Source organism: Anoplophora glabripennis, unplaced genomic scaffold (genome assembly GCF_000390285.2).
Source record: "Anoplophora glabripennis isolate ALB-LARVAE unplaced genomic scaffold, Agla_2.0 scaffold86, whole genome shotgun sequence".
Classification (NCBI taxonomy): Eukaryota; Metazoa; Arthropoda; class Insecta; order Coleoptera; family Cerambycidae; genus Anoplophora; species Anoplophora glabripennis.
Genome location: NW_019416242.1, coordinates 278865 through 299893, shown reverse-complemented (window position 1 = coordinate 299893; position 21029 = coordinate 278865). Strand labels below are relative to the sequence as shown.

Below are 21029 nucleotides of genomic sequence, written 5' to 3'. Positions count from 1 at the left end.
GAAATTCTGGTAGAAAATAACGGCCCTGCCCAATCCAAACCTGCATTCAGTTCCTGTCTAGCTCAACTAATTTTCAAGATTTTCGATTTTTTTCTTTACAGGCCAACTTTAAGTTTTTATTTGATAGGCAATATACAATACAACAATAATGTGTACTTGGCGGTTTTCCCAAAATTTTCTACATTTTGCCGGAGTCGCCGTTTTTGTTGTGTAGGCAATATATAATACAATACCAATGTATACTCTTTTGACAATTTTCATGGATTATTATAGCCATCGATTTTCTCAAAAATTTTTAGGGTTCAAAAAAATCCTAAAAAAATTCCGGTAGATAATAATAACCCCCAATTTCGCTCTAGCTCAACTACGTTTCAAAATTTTGGATTTTTTCCCAGGTCCACATAGGTTTTTATTCGATAGGCAACATACAATACAATGCTGGTGCATACTTGGCTGTATTCCCAAAATTTTCTACATTTTGCCCGGAGTCGCCAGTTAAACACAAATTTTTATTGGGTGGGCAATATATAATGCAATACTAATGTATACTGTTTTGACAATTTTCATGGATCATTATAGCCATCAATTTTCTCAAAAATTTTTAGGGTTCAGAAAAATCTGAAAAAATGCCGATAGACAGCAACGTCCTTGATCAATACAAGACTGCATTCAGTTTCTCTCTAGCTCTTTCAGTTTTCGGATATTTTCGAATTCTTTTCTCAATGGAAGCACTTGCACAGAAATAGACAATCCCAGCGTGTTCAGCGACCCCAGGTGCGTACGGTACAACCTTTACAAGAACACTATAATTTTTTGAAAATTTTCATCGATTTTCTCAAAAATTTTTAGTTTTTGGTGTATTAGCCGGTTTGTCCACGATTTTTCGAGATTTTGAGCACTTTTTAGCAGGCGTTATATTTCGTTCTTCTTAAAAGAAGACAAACAATTAATTTTATTAACGAATATTAAAAAAACAAACGAGAAATAACGACTTCATTATCAATCGCCCCTCCCTTTTCTTTTTCTCTCGCGGTGCCGCCGTGCGTCTGGACGCGCAAAGAGCGCCGCTCGGCGTCTGGAGGCCTTCGCGGACGGCAGCAGCGTCAGTCAGTGTCGTCGCCCTCGTCGAGCCGCAGCTAACGTCGCGACGTCCTTCCGGCCATCCCCGCGAACTGTGCGTGAGTTCCCCACGCTCCCTCCTTCCGTGGACTGACCGCCCCATTCATACCCTTCGCGCCACTGGGAGTGAGACAGTTGCCTTGATCCGGAGGTTCGGATATTTTTGCAGGTTCAACGGTCGATTGAAAAAGTTTGTTTCCACCCGAAATTTGCAGTAGCTAATTATTAAATGGGGTGTAAATGTGCAAGAATGCGAAACAAAAGACTATAAAAAATAAAAACTAAAAGAATAATAAAACTAAAAAAATTAAAATACATTAAAAAAGTAGAAATTATCAAAAAAAAAAGAATGATTCTAAAGTATGTTCAGGTAATAAAGAAGGGATTCCATGAAGTTATTTTGAGGAAAAAATGTCACTGTGGACCTATGTTTTACTTAAACGGCTTAGTTTTCGAGATAAAAGGCGAATAGTTTGAAAAATATTACATTTTCGCAAGTATTTCCAGTAAACAACCAGTAATTCCTAATTTATTTACTTAAAAATTTAAAATCGTGTTCTAAATATTATTAATTAAAAAATAGACATGATAGATAAGATTTTGTTATTTCTGCATTTTACTGTAGTGGCCATCTTGCAAATGGAATTAATATTAATAGATATACATAATAACATTATAAATGAAAAAATAAAAATAAATTTTTAAACGATACTATGAAAAATGTTGACAATATGACTAGATTAAAGTGAATTAATTTTTTACCTATTCACTAACTGCCCAGTTTACTAAAATTCTTTAAAAAAATTGCTAGCTTTCGTATTTTTGCTTTATATTAAAGGTATCAGCTTATTTAAGTAAATTCACTATTGTTTATTATTAGCTCTGATATATTTCCAGCTAATTTTAAACGGGTACTGAAAATATTTTTCTAAAAACCTATTTTGACTACGCAGTCAACGTTTTTTTTTAATTATTTAGTAAAAGAAAGTTTAGAATAAATAAATCCTCTAAATCTTAAACTCTCAACCAAGTCATGACGTTGAAGAACAAACCCACCAAGCTTATAATTATATAATATTAAATCCAACTGTTGACTTAATGCCATGATATAATTTTGAGGCATTTATTACATTTAATTTCGTTATAAATTCTATGCGTCAAGTTCATAATTTATAGGATAAAATCGGTACATAGCAAGCAACTACAATCTGACTCAAAGCGGAGACAAATTACATTGGAACGTTTCGACAAATATTTCTTGAAAGACAATCGAATTTACGATCTCTTAAATATCAAAGTAATGACGGTTTGTGGCGTTGTGGAGCCCATCTTTTGTTTTTAAAAATGTAATAAAAAATGCAGTTATAGTTTATGGACATCCAGTATAACTCTAAGAATGATTTCTGAAACATTTTTTATGAAACTTCAAAAATATTAAGTGACGTCGAAATTCTAAGGTCCTCAGTTACAGTATTTCCCTGTACCTGCGTCACTGGTTGTTATAACCATAAAAATCAGCAGGGAATACTTCACTTGAACTAGTAGTCGGTATGTGACATTTTAAAACACCGCTTTTAGGGCCTAAATCCACAGGAACCTTTCTCCTGAAAATGATCTAAAAAATCGCCCCCTTTATTATCAGAACATACTTAAAAGCGACCCTCTGCAATTATTCTAACCTTTAGTTTTTTATAATTCCATTCATTATTCTATATATTCAATAAAATTACTTTAACATCGAAAAATGTAGCAAACAGTTTTAAAAAGTTATCTGCAGAATCTGGATAAAAACGTGAATATAAAAAACTGTTACACTTTGACCTTTCCACACTTTTTAATGAGTTTGATTGAAAACTGTCAATAACAGGGCTTGACATTTCTCTGCAGAAATGTAATTCGTAAGTCGCCAAACCTAAGGATATTTTTATGCGAGTGGGCAACGGGGTATCCACATATTAAATTTTTTCTTCGTAAATGCAGCCATCTGTATGCGAACGAAGGTTGTGGAAAGAGAGCAAAGCTTATTAACGTTTTCATTAGCTTTTTATATTTCAATTAAATTTCTAACTCTCTACTTCTTCCCAGGGAAGAAGAACAGTACAGACTCTTTTCGAACTTCCTGGTTGGATCAGAATCGAAAGAAATATATTAATAAATTGCTTAAAGTTGAACGGAATTCCTTTGCGTTTTCTATGCATATATTATAAAAAAAATAATAAATTGAGGCCGTTATTTGATCTCATACAGCGGACGTAGATATATGAAATTTATATAAACGAAATATATTATTTTTAGTGCAATAAAATTTTTATCCATCGCCGCTCCCATAAAACATATTTGCTAGACAGTAATATAAATATTCCTTTATATATTTCATTATATTTCTCCGGCAGATGTGAAACAAATTGCTTTTAACAAATTTTTCGCGGTCCACGTGGTGTATTTCACCACGCAGGGACAAAATTTTCAGCGTCAAGAGGAGGAATTTTTTACGGCCAATAGAGATTTTTTTGCACACTTAAATATTGCAGCAAATTCCATGTATTACCCTTTGAAAAATACTTAGCAAATGAAAATCCAAGTGATTTCCTTAACAATGTCTTTGCTTTGGAAATCACTTGGGTTTTCATTTACTAAGTTTTTTTCCGAAGGAAATATATGATATTTGCTGTAATATTGGAGTGTAAAAACAGCCTCTTTTTTCGCTCTCCTGGTTGGCCTACTATGTTCATAAGCGCTGTAGCTCGCAGAAAATATCCCACTTTGTATGTATATGCCAAACAAGCTCTGATTCATTGGTTTATGAAATGCAATACGTCTTGGAAACGTGTTATTGCGCCCGTTCTTCTGAGAAATTCGTGCCAAAGTATTTCCACTAACAATTGTTTTATAAGAACTGATTCTGGATGAATTGTCGACAGAATTTGGAGCGGGAATAGAATTTGAGTCATATACTGTTAGAGTAGGTGGTTCGATTGCAAAATAACATCCCAAAATTAAAAAGAAATGAGAAATCTTACCAATGATATTGTTAGATGTTAAGTTAAAAAAAGAATTACTACACCTTCCTTTTTTTTTACCCAGACCAGAGACCATCTTGAGTGCTATTAAATAATTTCTTCCTGGAAAATTTTTAATTGAGTTTTGAATTTATTAAAAAAGCTTGTAAAAATGTACACGAATCTTGTTCAAGAGAGAAATGGAAAGTAGCGTTAAAAGCTAATGTTAAATAAATAACTAAATTAACAGATTAAAAGAAAAAAATTTCTGTAATTGGAAGATGTGCCCTCTTTGTCTTAATTACAGTTAGATTTTGTGTTAAAAAAGGCTCTTCAGACATTTATAAAGCCTCAGTGATGTAGAGGAGTTTGTACTTTTCTAATTAGTGGAAGAATTTCATTATCAAACATCGTGAAATTCCTTGAATTCTTATTTCGCTAACTTACACTTTGAAATTGTTTTCCATGGTATTTTCCATGGTCTTCTGAAGACTTAACACATTACTTCTATTGCTACTCGATGAAAGAAGGCAAATATTTATGTTAATTGATATTGTTTTAAAAACTGCAGTAATTTCTTTGGGAAATGAATACATTGACCCTATATTCTTAGCTGAGGTCGATTGAGTAAAAATTTTAAGGGAGTCAAATCAGGGCACCAAATCGGTTAACTTTTCTATCTGCCGTTTGCAATTTTTTAAGTAAATCTGGACGACCAAAAGGCAACGTCTCCAAGCTTATTTCCCCGCCGCTGGTAAGGTTTGAAATCCGATAAACCGTTTTATCGCGGCTATCTCGATCAATTTATATTACGGGTCATAAATATGTGCGAGTGCGAAATTTGCATAAGCATCTCTGTTAATATTCGGCGAATTTATTTCAGCCCATCTGTTCTGGTATGGAAATGGAGCCGCTTGTAATTTTTGTTTTCGTATCTTGAAAAGCAAAGGAAGTTCGTTTTGATTGATTTGTATTTGCCGGAATCCAATTAATAGTTTTCTTTCTTTTGTACCACTACGTTGGCGGAAGTACGGAATTTTGTACAAACGAGTACGCTACAGTCTGGATCATTACTCAAAATCTACGATGTTCCACTAGATCTAACCCCAAAGTAGATGCAGATTTACTGAATGATAAAAACAAGCAAAATATAACGAACAAACTGCGGCAATAAAACCCATTTTTATTAATTTCAGATTATATTATTGCATACCTACAAAGTTACCTGTCAAAAATATCGAACCTCTCACAATCTGCACAAGTGATAAATAAACAGAAGGGCGCACTTCCAAGCTAAAACTTTATTCGAATATCGCCGGTTTTCGTTGATTGTAAGGACTAGGGGGAATCAAAAAGTAAACGGTAGTGGCGCTACACCGAGTTTCAGACTATATAAAAGCCCCCAGGCTGTATAAACTTGTTGTTTGAGTTTCCCTAAGTGTTACCTCTGGATAGAATACGGAGGAAGTCACGGGCGATAGCCGCAAAACGCGGCAAGAAAGTCAAGGTAAGTGGAAAAAGTCTTTAACGATGAATTTTCTAAGTGTACGCCTAAATAGAACCTACAGTGGAAAATATTTTGCGACGTTGAGGTTAAAGCTGTTGGAGGCTTTCGATTTAACTGAACCAGATCACTTAAATAAAATGCTCCTATTGTCAGTTCCAGTTTAACGTTTAACAAATTCAATATGTTATCTTCCAGTTATGAAAATTCATTACGATGGCAACTTTTGACACGTCTTGCTTTCGTATATTCCTCCGTTAAAGTCATAAATTATATCGATAATAAAATTAAAAGTTGAGTGTGCTCTCGTGGTGGGACTGGTAAACAAAACTATTCGGTTTCATACCAACTCCCAGAGTAATAACTTAATCTCCTAATGGAAAATTAATTAAAATTGCATAAAAAGATGTCACGCTGTTCAAATTGCGTTATGTTTGCAATATGGGGTAGTTTTTATACAGTAAAATAACTTATATCCACAAGGGAGCGGTCTTAGATAAGATAGAAGAAAATTATCCTTGGATACCTGGAATACGCTGTAAATATTGGGTGTATCTTAAACGTGTACAGGGTGTTTCAATTCAAACTTCCCACCTAGAAAATATCGGAATTAAAAAAAAACAAAAAACCCTGAGACACGTCGATTTTCTTTTCAAAGGGGACACGTGATGGCGTAAGTTTTGGTAACCCTTAGGCAGGGAGGGGCGTAAAATACCCTTAAACTTCACTATGTTCCCGTATAATTTTGCCAAACAGTACCGATTTTCATAAAAATTTGGATTTAGGATCTATTTACCATCTAATTCAAAGTTGACCTTGTACTGGGGGTTACTTTTACCCTGGGGGTGGATGCCACCCCGTTTCCACCCCCGGGGGTGAAAAATGTTTCCTTGAAAATAATTCCGGGAATGGATATATTGACTAATTCTAAACAAATTTTACTATATAAAGTTTTTCGATACTTTTCGATTTATTTGCGAGTGAAAGTGTAAATTTTTTAACCGAGAAAACCACTTTTTCAGACGGTTTTTCGCGAATAACTCAAAAAGTAAGTATTTTATCAAACAAATCATCCTCATAAAAAATGTAGCTTATAAAAAACAAAAAGAATTGTGTTTTTATGGTGTCTGTAGACCCAATACAAGCGGAGTAATAGCTTGTTGAATATAGGTTCTTATTCGTCAAACGCCAAAATTGAAAGTTTCAACGTGAAATAACCAAAAACCAATGCATTTTTCAGGGAATACTCATAGAATCTTATTTAAAGTGCTTGAAAAAACCTTTATTTTTATTTTTTATAAAAGTCCCTAGCATTAAACTTAAGCGAATTATGACGAAAATAAAGTTAGTCCGTATTTTTTTCGGCGACAAAAAAACGTGTAAATCACCCCCTAATTACCACCCCAATTGAAAATAATCGTTACCACTTTACAATTTACTTTATTTATGTACTTGTAATCTGCTCTAGAAGTGTGACCGGTTTAAAGTACTTAGTTTTGAAAAAAGTTGAGCTTGAAGTGAAAAGAGAATTTTTGTATTTTTGGAAAAGATTGTCTTTACTTCAAAACAACTCTAACACGCAACATTTTGTAGAGTACCTATAAAATTGTAGGTTTTGCTTTTTGAAAATTTTGTTTTTTTTTTCTGTAGGATAAAAATTAAGTAAGATACGGCCGTTTAAAGTTTGCATTTGTTCGTAAATAGCAACTTGTTCAAGCCTTTTCAGTTCAAACCCTTACAAAAATAAGGGTCGAAAGAAAATTTTACATATTTGACCTTGAAAAAACCGACAAAATGGTTTTTTGAAGGGCTCCATAGAAAAAAGTGTAAGTGCGTTAGATTTGGAGATCTGGGAGGCCACTCAAATGAACCTCTGCGCCCCATCCAGTGATTTGGAAAGTTGATTGAGAAAATAACGCGTAATTCAAAAAGTTCGATTATTTTTTGAAAAAAACTATTAATTTCATGGTCTATATAATAAAGTGATGAAGTGATCTTAAACAGATCAGATAAAAGATAAAATGTTTCTATAGAGTATTTTAAAATAACTTAATCGAATTTTTTACTACTTAGTCAAGTGGCAGAAACAAAAACATCAACTTTGCCCTAGTACCTGCTAATCGATCCAAGATTTCGATCAATAATGTCGGCATTTCACATATTAATGTAAAAAAAAATCTGATATTACAATTAAGTACGTCACAGGACCTTGTTTTCAATGCTGCAAAGGACGTAGTTTTGTTTAAGTGTTGTCTCCGTGGCCGATAATAAAAATTATAAATATGAAATAAGTAAAATCAGCAAAATGGTATGAGTTGTTTTGACAAATTGAAATACAAAAGGGGTTATCAAAATAATACTGCCATTTCTAATATAAAGCTCGGCTGCTTCTACACCGTAAACTAAACGTTTTTTCGTTGGTTCCTGCACAGGCAGTATCTCCCACAATTCCTTCGGATTAAGGTGTATCAGTCAGCGGACTCAATCAATGCGTGTCCCTCTTTGACAATCGGCCATTTGTCCCTTCAACCCTCTTCAAACGAATACAGGTATAAATTGAGACACTTATTTCGGTTGGGATTTGTCGACCGCCAAGACACGGGGACGTTGCGAGACATTTCGTTATTTCCATCCCTCCGTATGTACTTCAGGGGTAAGTTATTGAAGAAGAAACGGAGATGAGGAATGCCCGAGAATTTGAATAAATAGCTAGAACACGTAAAAAACGCATATTGTAGACGCAGAAGCCGCGTCTACAAAAAACTTTGTTCTTTTTTCTGCTTACTTTGTGCGTAGCGTATGAATAAGACTTACCTACTATCGAAATAAATGAAATAGACCCCTGAGTTCGGAAACCAATGTTAATAGTCCAGTATACAGCGGTAAAAAAAGGGTATTACCTCCGAATTCTTGACACAAGCACCGATTTTCTTGAAAATCGGTGAGTAAGCTCATTTCACCCTCCTTTACAAAAGTTACATAGCCATAATGTGTGCTTATTGTTTTTAGGGGATGAAACCTACCCCTTCTTGCAAAAACGTAAAAACCATAGATTTAAGTATTACGTCAATAGAATACGCATTCTTTTATGTTTTGAATAATAATTTTTGATTTGTAGCAACATTTCAACCCTTAAAATCCACCCTTTATAGGGGAAAAAAACAAAAATTAGTTTTCGCGGCTCTGAAATGTTTTGACGGAGCAATAATGAAGAATTTAATATTTTTTACTGTTTATGAAATAATACGTGATTTATTGCAACGTTTCAACCCTTAAAAACAACCCTTATTGCAGAAAATAAAGCAAACATTTTCTTTTCACATCTCCATAGCATTTATAATGAAGGAAAGACTGTTTATACTATTACTGATGATTCATTGCAACGTTTCAACCCTTAAAAACAACCCTTAATGAGGAATTGAAGAATTTTTACCTGCTTCAAAACACTCAACGATACATTACTAAATTCAACGAGATTACTCGGAACTTAAATTATGTAATTAGTGTGTATTATGCCTCTGAAACTACCGGAAAATAAGCCATTTACACAGTCCGACAATTTTCACTGAATAATACAATTCGTTTTTTCACGGTAACTTATTTAATTTTTAATATTTTTCATCGCTCCAAAAAACAATTTGCAGGGAATTGTAAGAGCTACAAATTACAACCTCTGTAGTTGAAGGGTCTTGAACTCTTCGTTTTTGAGATTTTTAGGTTTTAAAGGCTCAAAGAAGGTGGTCCTTACACGCAAATACAAACTAAAAAACGTAATATCTCAGTTAATTTTTACAGAAAAATTGAAAGAGAACAAAAATATTATAAAAAAGACCTTTAATTTTGAACTCTTGCATTTTCCTCGTATCTTGTTTAGTTTTTGAGTTACTTCGAAAAAAAGGAATTTTTTTTTTAAATGAAAAAATTTTTTTTCATTATTTCTAACTTTTTTTAAATTTAGCCATTCTAAACCGGTCAAACTTGCAGAGTCTATTATTAGTACCTAAATAAACTCAACTGTACACGGATTACGCTTAGTTTCTATTTTTATGGTTCAGCCATAGATTTTATTGTTGATTTTTTTTCCGAAAAAATGAGATTTTCCCATTTTATTTTCATCATAGCTCCGCGAGTTTTTGAGCTACGAAATTTTTTCAAAAAGCATTTTAAAGGTCTTTCCAAGCACTTTAAAAGAGGTTATATTAATTTTCTTCGAAAAATTAGTTCTTTCGTTCGATTTTACTTTCCGAAAAATAAACAATCACATTTAGAGAGCGATAACTCGGTTATTATTACATCTACGGTAATCAACAAAAAATGAATTCAAAAGCTTTATTTTTGCTGTATATGAGTTTTTCGATAAAACGCAAAGTTTTCGAGTTATTTATCAAAAATGGTTGAAAAACATGCACTTTTTAGATGAAAAATTAACATTTTCAATGGCAAATAACTCGGAAAATATTAATTTTTGGAAAATACGTTTTTTGTTTAGAATTCATCCCTCTATTGATTTTTGCGATTAAAATGGGTGCCTTCATTGCCACCCCCGAGAAGGGATGGCATTCACCCCCAGGGTGAAAGCACACATCGGCACTATGTAACTTTTGTTTCTTGAACAATTTTCTACTTACTGTTAAAATTTCACGTCAATCGGTGCATGAGTCAAGAATTCGGAACTAAAAACCGTCATATACTGAGCTATAAGAAAACGTAAGGGCAAAAAGAATGCAATATTTACGGAGATAGCACTCCCTTCTGTTTTGCTTAAAAATAAAAAAAAGAGCTTTTGAGACAAACTGCCTTCAAAATACTAAAGACAATAGTTCGACTTATTGTCAATAAAAATTTTGGAATCTTTTTATCAATTAACAAAAAAATGTTAAAGTGAGAGGTATCAATTTTGTAGGCAAAACCCTGATTTTTTCAACATTTTCATTAATAATTAGAAAATGGGATAACGAAATTTTAGCACACAATAGAGTAATAGTGAGGCTATATATGGTCCAAATTTCAATTTTATTTGCCCCTACGTTTTCTTAATATCGGTTTCCAAACTCAGAGGTCTATTTCATTTATTTCGATGGTAAGTATTTCTGACGACTTTTTATGTGGCGAAATGTCAGATCATAGAGTTTTTCTGATATTTTTCGTTAAAGGAATACAATATAATTGTATCAGAAATTATAAGTATAATTAATTTCATCTTTTGTACGGGTAAAAAAAACGGTTTGGAAACTGTTTGTTATAACAGTAATAGAACTCTAGGAAGTTACAACATTTATAAAAAAATAAAAGAAATATCTCGACAGCCGAGGTTTAAATTTTCGCATAAACGGAAAACAGCTCGCGTAAAATCTTTGTGCTTCCACTCCAAATGAGCTTGGAAGATCTATTAAAATATTTTTATAACTTCATTAAAAGTTCGGCATTAATTGCCCCCAGAAAAACCGCCATAAATCACTATGGGACGTTAAGTGTTCATATTTTTCCAACTCCTCTATGCGCAAAACGTTTTATAGTTCCAGTAATGTAAATAGTTGATAATTTTAGAATTTCGTTTTGCTGCGGGCGTGGCTACGCAGTTTCATAGTCGGTCAAAGGTCTCTAGACAAATAGGAAACTGATGAAACGCCACAAATAGCTACACAGAATTTAAATTTAAGCGTATAAATTGTCAGAATGATCAAAATAAAAGTTCAATTAACTTAAAATTATTTCAACGCTTTAGCCTCCACCCTCCCCCGATCTGATTCCTCTTGATGGGGGTTTTCGATCTCCCCTCCACTTATGAACTGAACCAGTATTCGGTCTTATTTTTCTGTTAGTTAAATACAGAAGGGACAACAGAAGTGTAATAAATTTTCAATTCAACTTCATTAATTTCTTTCGAAACTCTTAATATATTAACGTGGTCGAGTTAGATTAAGTGCGGGGTGCACTTTGCGGTTGTTGCTTGGTCCGAATCGTTAGGCACGTCAATCTGGAGTCTCTGCTTAAAAGAACGGGATCATGTATACATTCAGCTATATTTCTTTAATGAAGTACAAGAATGAAACACGTGAGGTTCATCAGTCAAGTCAAATAATGGACAAAAATAAATATATACATGACACTTCAAATCGACACTCTAGGTCGAGCTTAAAATAAATGTAAAATATTTTTTAATCGTTTTAATTAAAACCCAATGACAGTTAATGTGGTATGTAAGTACGTAATAAAAATTATCGACTATTTACTTTGTTTTTCTTAAGTTACACACAAAATACTTGAGGTTAATTGTAACAAAAATTCACATTATCTGATAATAAAGTGAAAAATATCTATTGTGTCCCATGATTAAATCGCATTTCAGTAAATTTAAAAGAAAAGATTACTACAAAAGTAACATCACTTTCAAAATGGGTGCCAAACTATTCGGGTTTGTGTTGTTTTGTTTGTGTGTTTCTGCTTCAACCAGCAACACAATAGAAGGTAAGTATTTATTTACTTTAGACAACACTACAACGTGTACCAACTGCATTAATGTGAGAACAAACATAGAGACAGAATAAATCTAAACAACAGATGATTTAGAACGGTTGTCACGTGGAGCTGTAATTAGCAGCTTCTCCTTCTTTTGTAGATGGCTTCCAACTCACGACCAGAGCTTTCACCGAATACTTGAACACTGGTGTACGCCCTGGGTACTTCAGCTATGCCTTGAGTCAGTGTCCCTTACCCAACATACTCAGGGGTCACACCGATGTAAAAGCGGCCATCGGTGATTCACAGGTATGCTATCTGTGCAGCCAGATAGTGGACCTGTTCATTTTAAAGAGGAGACTGGGGATGACCGACGTGGAAATGGCGAAGGAGGCGTCCGATATTTGCATTACTTTGAAAATAGAGAACGAAAGAGTTTGCGATGGAATCATCAATGCTAATCTGGTAAGTAATACGCAATCAGCAGCTTAAGGATATGACAGTATTTATTTAACGACTGCTTTGTATCCATTTTATCACAATTCGGAACATCTTTCGATGTTAAACGTTGATTTATTCCATGGTTTTAGGGCATTTTCATGTATATCATCGACAACAACGCAGACCTAAAGAACACCTCAGTGTGTGGACTCATATTAACAAACTATAACTGCGACAGTGGCAACGCCTACGAATGGACTGTCGAGGTTCCTTCGGGGAAAACTGTCGACAAAGTAAAGGTATAATCCCAAAATACCGAGACGTAAACCAGAGGAAAACTTTAACGATTTTTTATATTTAGGCCAATGGCACCAACACGTTTAATATTCTCCATATTTCCGATATCCACTACGACCCGCTGTACACTCCTGGCAAATCTAGTCAGTGTGGAGAGCCCCTTTGTTGCCAGGACGACCAACCCGACGGTACTGACGACAGCAACACTTGCGGATACTGGTCTGATTATTCCGACGCGGATACGCCGTTCCACACCATGCAGGAGGCTCTGAGAGAAAGCGGTACCCATGTAAGTGGACAAAAAAATAGGATTTTGGCTTCAAATTTCTAGAACTAAGGAAAAAATCACCAAATCTGATGTAACTGAATCTGCAACCATATTTAGTCTCTGGGTCTTAGTCGTAGTCATAATTTAGGCTAAACTCTACGTCTTAAATTTTATATTTCCCTAGGAATTTGACTATGTATACTACACAGGCGACTTCGTGAGCCACAGGGTGTGGTCTACCAGTGTAGAAAATAACACGAGGGATATTATAGCAGTCACCGATCAGTTCAAGGCATACTACAATGTCCCTGTGTATCCAGTCTTGGGTAATCATGAGCCTCATCCTCTGAATGTGTAAGTAAACTATATCTGGTAGTTGTATAGTACTTACAAATTTTGAGATATTAAAATTTCTAGTTGGTCTTCGGACGGTGTAGACGACGCTACCCTCTCAACCCAATGGGTGTTCGACCTCGTGGCCGAACAGTGGGGGGAATGGTTGACCGAAGACGCCAAAAAGACGTTATTAAAAGGAGGTTACTACACGGTTTCACCAAGGAAAGGCTTCAGAATTGTCGCTCTCAATAGCAACGTGTGCTATACAGTAAACTGGTAAGTCGAAAGTGGAAGAAATAAAGGTTCCTTACTAGCAGCTTCATTAAACTAGGTTATATTTTACTTCAGGTGGCTAGTCAATGACAGCGAGGACCCCCACGACCAACTAGCTTGGCTTGCTGAAGTGCTGCTGGACGCTGAGAAGAATTCGGAGAGTGTTCACCTGTTAATGCATATTCCAACTGGCAGCAGCGAGTGTTTAAGCAGTTGGAGTCGCGAATTCCGCAAAATACTTAGAAGGTATGTCGTCCACTCAAAATTATTCAGATATTTCAGGATAAGGACATATTTAATCAAAGCTAAAGCCTATCTGAATTTCTATAAATTTCTTATTAATTATATTGGAAAATCTCCATGGATAAAATGAAATTGGATGGATTAAACTGGAAAAGCTATTATAGAGCTCAATCGTCCATATTTCTTCCCCTGAAACAACATTTTCCAGGTTCTCCAACACAATAACGGGCCACTTCAGCGGCCATACTCACAGGGACCTGCTCTGGGTCTACTACGACGACGACGAACAAGCCGTTGGCGTGTCCTGGAACGGGGCTTCCGTAACACCGTTCAGCAACTCCAACCCCAGTTACAAGCTGTACCAGATTGATGGGGAGACATTCGTAAGTGATCCTCGATTTATGACTAGCCGTATCGGCGTCTTTGGATTTTCTCGATATCTTTCTTGATGCCTGCCCACAGACCGACAAATCGGTCACAGCAGTGGAAAATTGCGTCAGGAAAACAGTTTTTATTAATACGAGCGGCCGGAATAGTACGCAGTAGAGTCGTGAATAAATCAAACCGCAATTTTTACAATTACAGAAATTGTAATGTGCTGTTCATTTCCCATAGTGTTCCGAGAATACGTTCAGTTGCATTGTCTATCGTCTACAGAAATAGAGGTGATCGGAGCTGCATGATTTAACTTTTAAATCCTGCCATGTCTCAACTTCCAATTGAGGCATGTCAGTGCGTGTCATAAGTGTATATGTAGATAAGAAATACGTGTTTTATCGAAGCTGTATTGTCCTATTCTAACTTTTAACCCCATTGCTGCAATCAGAAGCTAATATACTACGAAATAAATTGACAAAATATTGCTCCGGAAGATTATTGCCCTAATAACTTTTCAGGATGTGCTAGATTTTGAAGAATGGACATTTAATCTCACTCTGGCCAACTTAAATCCTACAAGGGACGTAGATTGGTATAAACTCTATTCTTTCAAAGAAGCCTACGGGGTGGGTAGTATGGAACCTAGCGAAGTCGACAAGCTGTTGACTAGAATGGCCGAGGATCATAGTTTGATTCAAAAATATTACAAGTAAGATTGTATACTTTATTTATTTATTTAAGAGAAATAAGCAGAAGAACAACTGTATTTTTAAAGGGCGTTCTAAATTACATAACCTAACTTTTACTTGGAGATAGACTTCCTCAAGGAAAGGGTCTATCAAAACTTAAATAATTTGTATTGGAATGGTTCTATTTCACATAATTTTGTTGATTTTAGAAATTTTAACTTGAACACCCGTATTTTACAATAAGCAATTCTCTACCCATGTATTTATAGGAAAATTTTTCTTATTTTTCAGGAATTCTGTTAACAGATACCTGAAGTTATGCAATTTGTAAAACGCGGTCTATGTAATTATTCAATCACGTATCGAATGACATTTAACATTACAATTTTGTTATCTTGCGAAATAATTAGTAAACAAAAAAACATATAGATAAGATACACAACCACTTCATAAATTGGAAGAGTGTGCTATGAAAAACTGAAAACGATTGGTCTCCAAGAGAGACATCTAGTTATATTTTTTTATAAATAGATTATTTTAAAGACTTTTTTTACAAAAAAACGCACTTTCTAGTTTGCTGCATACCTTATTACACATAAATGTTATCGTGTAAATAAATGCTTTACAATTTTCCTCAGTTTTAAACTAAATTTATTACAGAATATATTTTTTTTCAGTTATAAATTCCGCAACAGCGACGTAGCAGTAAAGAACGGCTGCAACACGTCCTGTCAAAAGAGTCTGCTATGCGATATGGTGACGACGGTGCACGGCGATACGGAAAAATGCGAGGAGCTAAAAAAACTTTATGATGAAAGTACAAAGTAATTACATTTCAAATTTTAGTCTATTAATTATTTTATTTTATTATTTGTTAATATTACATCTTTTTAATTAAATGCCTCACACTAAATTTTATTTAGCACTCTATTGTTTATTGTTTAATGTGGCTAACTTTAAAACACATACACATACATAACTTTTACACGTCAATCATGTAGGAACCTAAGTATAAAAAAATAATACTTGTTAAATCTTATTTAACGTTGTATCTTAGGTGTTAGGCCTACTTTTAGAAAACAGATAAAACAATTACAGTATATTAAAATTAACACTAAGAAGAAAAAAAAGAAACAAAAACGTTATACACATTGCACCTAAGTGAATTAACACTTGTATTGTGCAAGCACAAAATCCATTAAGTATATGCTGTATATACAATATGAGTAAAATTCAAATTATTATTATCATCTTTCGTATTAGCTAGGATATTATTCAATCAATGACAAAAAAGACAAATAGTTGTTACTTATGTATGTTTTGCAGAGGTGCGAGTATTTTTTAAAGCTTTTGGTTCTTCTTATTTCTAAGGGTAACAAGTTGTATGTCTTGGGAGCTAAATGTGTCGCAAATCTCAAACCTATGGTTTTATTATTAAAAGGTGTTAGTAAAGCTTCGTTTGACATACTCCGAGTTACCCTAACATTCATTATCAACTGTTTTTCATTTTTAAATACATTTGTACACAATGAATGGAAATACAAAGATCTAATATTACATATTCCATCCTTGAAAAGTAAACTGGTCGGGTATAATTTATTTTTTTTTAAAATGATTTTTAATATATAATTTTGTACAACAGATAGCTGTTTTAAAGTCGTATTATATAAACCACCCCATACCAGAATACCATAGCGATAAATGGATTCCACTAGAGATTTATAAACTATAAGTAATATTTTTTTGCTTAAGATATCTCTTAATTTGTAGAATCTAAAAATCAGTTTTCGAGTGTTCGCTGTTAATTTATTTATATGCTGCTCCCATTTAATGTTTTTGTCAATTACGATACCTAAATATTTTATGGAATATACTTCATTTATTACCATGCTGAAACGTTCAATATTAATCCTATCATAGTTGGGCCTATTTTTGCTGGTAATTGAAAATGCTATGTATTTGGTTTTACCAGCATTTAGAGATAACTGATGTCCATCTAACCATATTTTAATAGCAGTTATGCCACGTTCCATTTGTTCTTTAACTGTATCCCAGGTATCACCAGAGAAAATGACTACAGTATCGTCTGCATATGACAGTATTTTACCACTAGTATTTAAGAATAACAAAGAATTTAAATATATTATAAAGAGTATGGGCCCTAAAACAGTGCCCTGTGGCACACCTATTTTAACTTCCTGGGGATCACTAAGACAATTATTAACTCTAACATATTGCATTCGATCAGTTAAATAACTAGTAAAAAGCTTTAGCACATTTCCTCGAATTCCATAACTATGCAGCACATTAAGAAGCTTGTCATGAGGCACTGTATCAAATGCCTTAGCCAAGTCTAAAAACACTGCAGCACACTTTCTACTTGAATCCAGATTGTCTGTGATTTCCTTTACTACTTCATACATTGCATCCTCTGTACTTTTACCTTCCAAAAAACCAAACTGATGTGGACTCAATATATTGTTATTTTTAAGAAAACTTACAAGCCTAGTTTTAAGACATTTCTCAAAAATTTTTCCAAAATTATTTATCAAGCTAATAGGCCTGTAATTGGATATTCTCGTATTATCACCATTTTTAAATACAGGAGTAATGATAGAGCTTTTAAATTGAGAAGGCACAATACCAGTGGCAAAAATTAAATTTATTATATGTGTAATAGGCTGAACTATCTGCTTGTGAGATGACTTTATAAGTTCGGCAGTAATTGCATCCATACCTGGAGCCGAATTTTTTTTCAAAGAATTTATTTGTAATATTATTTCATTTTCTGTAACAGGCGTTAAAAACAATGAATTATTAATTGGCGGTATTTGAGAAGAAAAGTCATCAGGTATCTTTATATTGTTGGCCATTTTAATACCAATGTTAGCAAAATATTCATTACAGTAGTTCGACATATCTTTATTATTATCATATGGTTGACCATCTTCATTGGCAATATTAAAAGAACATGCATTATTTTTAGATTTTTCATTGGTAGCTTCAGATATTACTTGATAAATTTTTTTCATATTGTTTTGATTAAGTAAAATAATATCTTTATAATACTCATGCTTACATTTTTTTAACAGCTTATTTAAATTATTTCTATATGTTTTGTACTCTATCTCCAAATCCTGAGAATAACTATTTGTCAGTCTTTTTTTCATTTTATCTCTAATTATTATTGACTTGGTTAGACCAATTGTAATCCAAGGTTTGATTTTCTTAGGTACTTTATTATTAGTGGGTTTGGTATAAGTACTCTGAGATACAATTTTTAAATATGTTTCAGTAAATATATTAGTAGCAAGTTGAGAATTATTTAATTGCAAAACATGATTCCAACTTTCATTTTTAATCAAATTAATGAATTTATTAATATTAATTTTAGAAAATTTTTTAGTATTAATTTGCTTGATTGTGTCATAACTTATAGAATCTTTACTAAAATGTATCATGACAGCATAATGATCAGTAACGGAGCATTTAAGTATATAGGAGTCAATTTTAAAACTATTGACACCCTGATTACGTTTTACAAAAATATGATCAAGGCATGAAGTAGATTCTTTTGTAGTTCTAGTTGGAGATTGAATGTAGGGCACAAATCCATGTTTAGCTAACATTGACACATAATTGTTCACATACTCATTTTCTTCTAATATATTGATATTAACGTCGCCCACTATGAGTTGAAAACAGGCATCAGCTTTATTTAAGTCTAAATAGTCATCAATATCATTGATAAAAGCACCTATATTAGTTGGATTGGGTCTATATAATGCAATTATCCTAAAAAGGACATTACCAATATTGATTTCCATAATGCTTAGTGTTACCCCACTTATTTCCAACTTTTTATTATGGATTGAAGTTTCAAGACCCTTTTTTGCAATAATTATAACTCCATCATTTTTATTAAAATCCGCATGATTGTAAAAGGTATTATAACCAGGAATATTAAACTGATCTATAGAATCCACTTGAAAGCATTCACTTAAGATAATAACATCATAATTATAATCTAATTCATAGGTTACAAAAGTAGCAAGTAATTCATCAAAATTCTTTCTTATACTACGAATATTAAGATGAAAGACCCTAAGAACAGCATTTGTTTCAAACAGTACCTTACTGTCATTAATACCAACATATCTTCCCATGCGATTTCCTCCGACGCATTCGAGTTCTTGCAAAATTAAATCTTCATTGAGTAGTACCATTATACCAATGAATAGTCCGTTTTACTTTGTAACAGCAACTTTTGGAATTCTAAACTGGCACATGACAGGTCTGAGGCAGCATGTTCAACATTATAATTTGTATTAAATTTTTCATTAGAAATAACACAGTTTTTACAACACAATTTCACTTTAGGGCAAATATTTTCCTCATGCTCTTCACTACACCTTGGGCATGTTAATTTGTTACGACAATCTTGCTTTTTATGATAAAAACCCTGGCAGTTAAAACATCTTGGCACATCCAAATCCTCATATACTGAATACCTTTCCCATCCAATACATAATTTTCTGTCAACCATTACTTGTTTAAATGCAGTAGCCGAACACTCACAATAGATAGTATGATGGTCCCTACTCTTTTTTCTAATATATGTTGTTTTAATGACCCCTGCCAAATTATTTTGTTCTGCAATACTATTATCAATTTCATCTGCAGTCATGTTACCATCAAAATTAACAATTTTTATTCTTGGCTTTCTCATTTTTGTTTGCTCAATTAAATAGTTGTCCTTTAGTTTATCCTTTACTGCTTTTTCTAAAATATCAGTCTCTTCTTTTGTTTGACAAGTGATATGGATAGAACCTGATTTGGTAGATTTAAAATGCTTTATACCTATCTTTAATTCTGAAGGATTAATATATTTGTCCAGATCCGACTTAGTTTTTCTACTATCTTGTTCCCCCTTTGGCTTAATAATGATCTTTGGCTGATTTTCTTTCCTTTTATTAACCTCTGGTGCACTAGTTACAGATGCATAGGATAATTGTGTAAAACTTGCAAGTTTATCTTCAACTTGTTTGACTTTTTCTTGTAGCATATTAATAATTACATTTTTGTCATCTATTATTTGATCTTTATCCTTTATAGTATTCCGTAAAAAATCAGTTAGTTCATAATTTCTGCATTTTTTGCATATAAATTTCAATAAACGAGTTCGTAAAGCTAAACATTTAATTTCCGAGCTCGAAAGCTCAGAGCAATCATTACATATTAAATTTCTGCACGAGTCACAAGGCGTACAAGGATTTTTTACATCTTTAGAAGGTTGCAAAGTTCTCTTACACACTGTACATTCCATTCCACGTTCCATATGCTAAATTCACTTTCCTTTTTTAGAACAACAAAATTTGTTTCTATATTGCTACTTTTTACTTTTAAGATAAAGACTTGGTTTTTGTCACCTTCTTTTTGGCGTTTAAATAGAATTTCTTATCATTTATATCCATTACTATGAGTGCACAAATGCATAAATACCTCTATAGACGTTTCTTAGAGATCTTTTTTAATTTGTTATTAAAAAGCACTGCACTTTATTAACTGATGGGACAGATTTCAAAATTTAATGTAGATTATTTCCCATAGAACAAACACCAAAACTCACAGACTGAATTATTACTCTTTAACAGTGCAACTACAATATCCAATTCCAATAAATGAAACGATTCCACAGTATCCTCGTTATTTTCCTATAGTCCTTTTGATCACGCGTAGGAAATACCAATTAAAATATTCATTAGGTTCGAACACACGAAACGCTCTCTCATTCGAAGTGAGCTTTCGCTGTATGTAATCCCCCTAAACTTCGTTCAAAGTGAATAGAAGAATAAGCTTTGCTTCATTTATGTTAGAATGATGCTAGGGCTACATACAGCGCTATGTTCGAGGCGTTTGAAACCGTTAATATTACGACCATACTGTGCAAAACTATACTTATCGTATCAATTTCGACTGTTACATGGGTGTTGTACAATAATGAAAACGTAATATTGACAGTT

General features: G+C 33.4%; 1 protein-coding gene across 1 annotated transcript; it reads left to right on the top strand.

Moving 5' to 3' along the window:
• Positions 1 to 11976: 11976 nt before the first annotated feature.
• On the top strand, positions 11977 to 20706 carry LOC108910317 (sphingomyelin phosphodiesterase). The gene is made up of 11 exons (XM_018714881.2): positions 11977 to 12090; positions 12242 to 12546; positions 12672 to 12821; positions 12884 to 13108; positions 13272 to 13441; positions 13505 to 13699; positions 13772 to 13942; positions 14148 to 14322; positions 14836 to 15026; positions 15684 to 15858; positions 20683 to 20706. Exons 1-10 carry the CDS (start codon positions 12018 to 12020, stop codon positions 15832 to 15834), a joined length of 1806 nt encoding a protein of 601 aa, XP_018570397.1. The 5' UTR covers positions 11977 to 12017; the 3' UTR covers positions 15835 to 15858; positions 20683 to 20706.
• Positions 20707 to 21029: the final 323 nt, after the last annotated feature.

Coding starts and splice junctions, on each gene's coding strand:
- LOC108910317 (XM_018714881.2), top strand. CDS start 12,018: ATGGGTGCCAAACTATTCGGGTTTGTGTTGTTTTGTTTGTGTGTTTCT. Junction 13,109..13,271: donor TGAGAGAAAGCGGTACCCAT/GTAAGTGGACAA, acceptor ATATTTCCCTAG/GAATTTGACTATGTATACTA. Junction 14,323..14,835: donor AGATTGATGGGGAGACATTC/GTAAGTGATCCT, acceptor ATAACTTTTCAG/GATGTGCTAGATTTTGAAGA.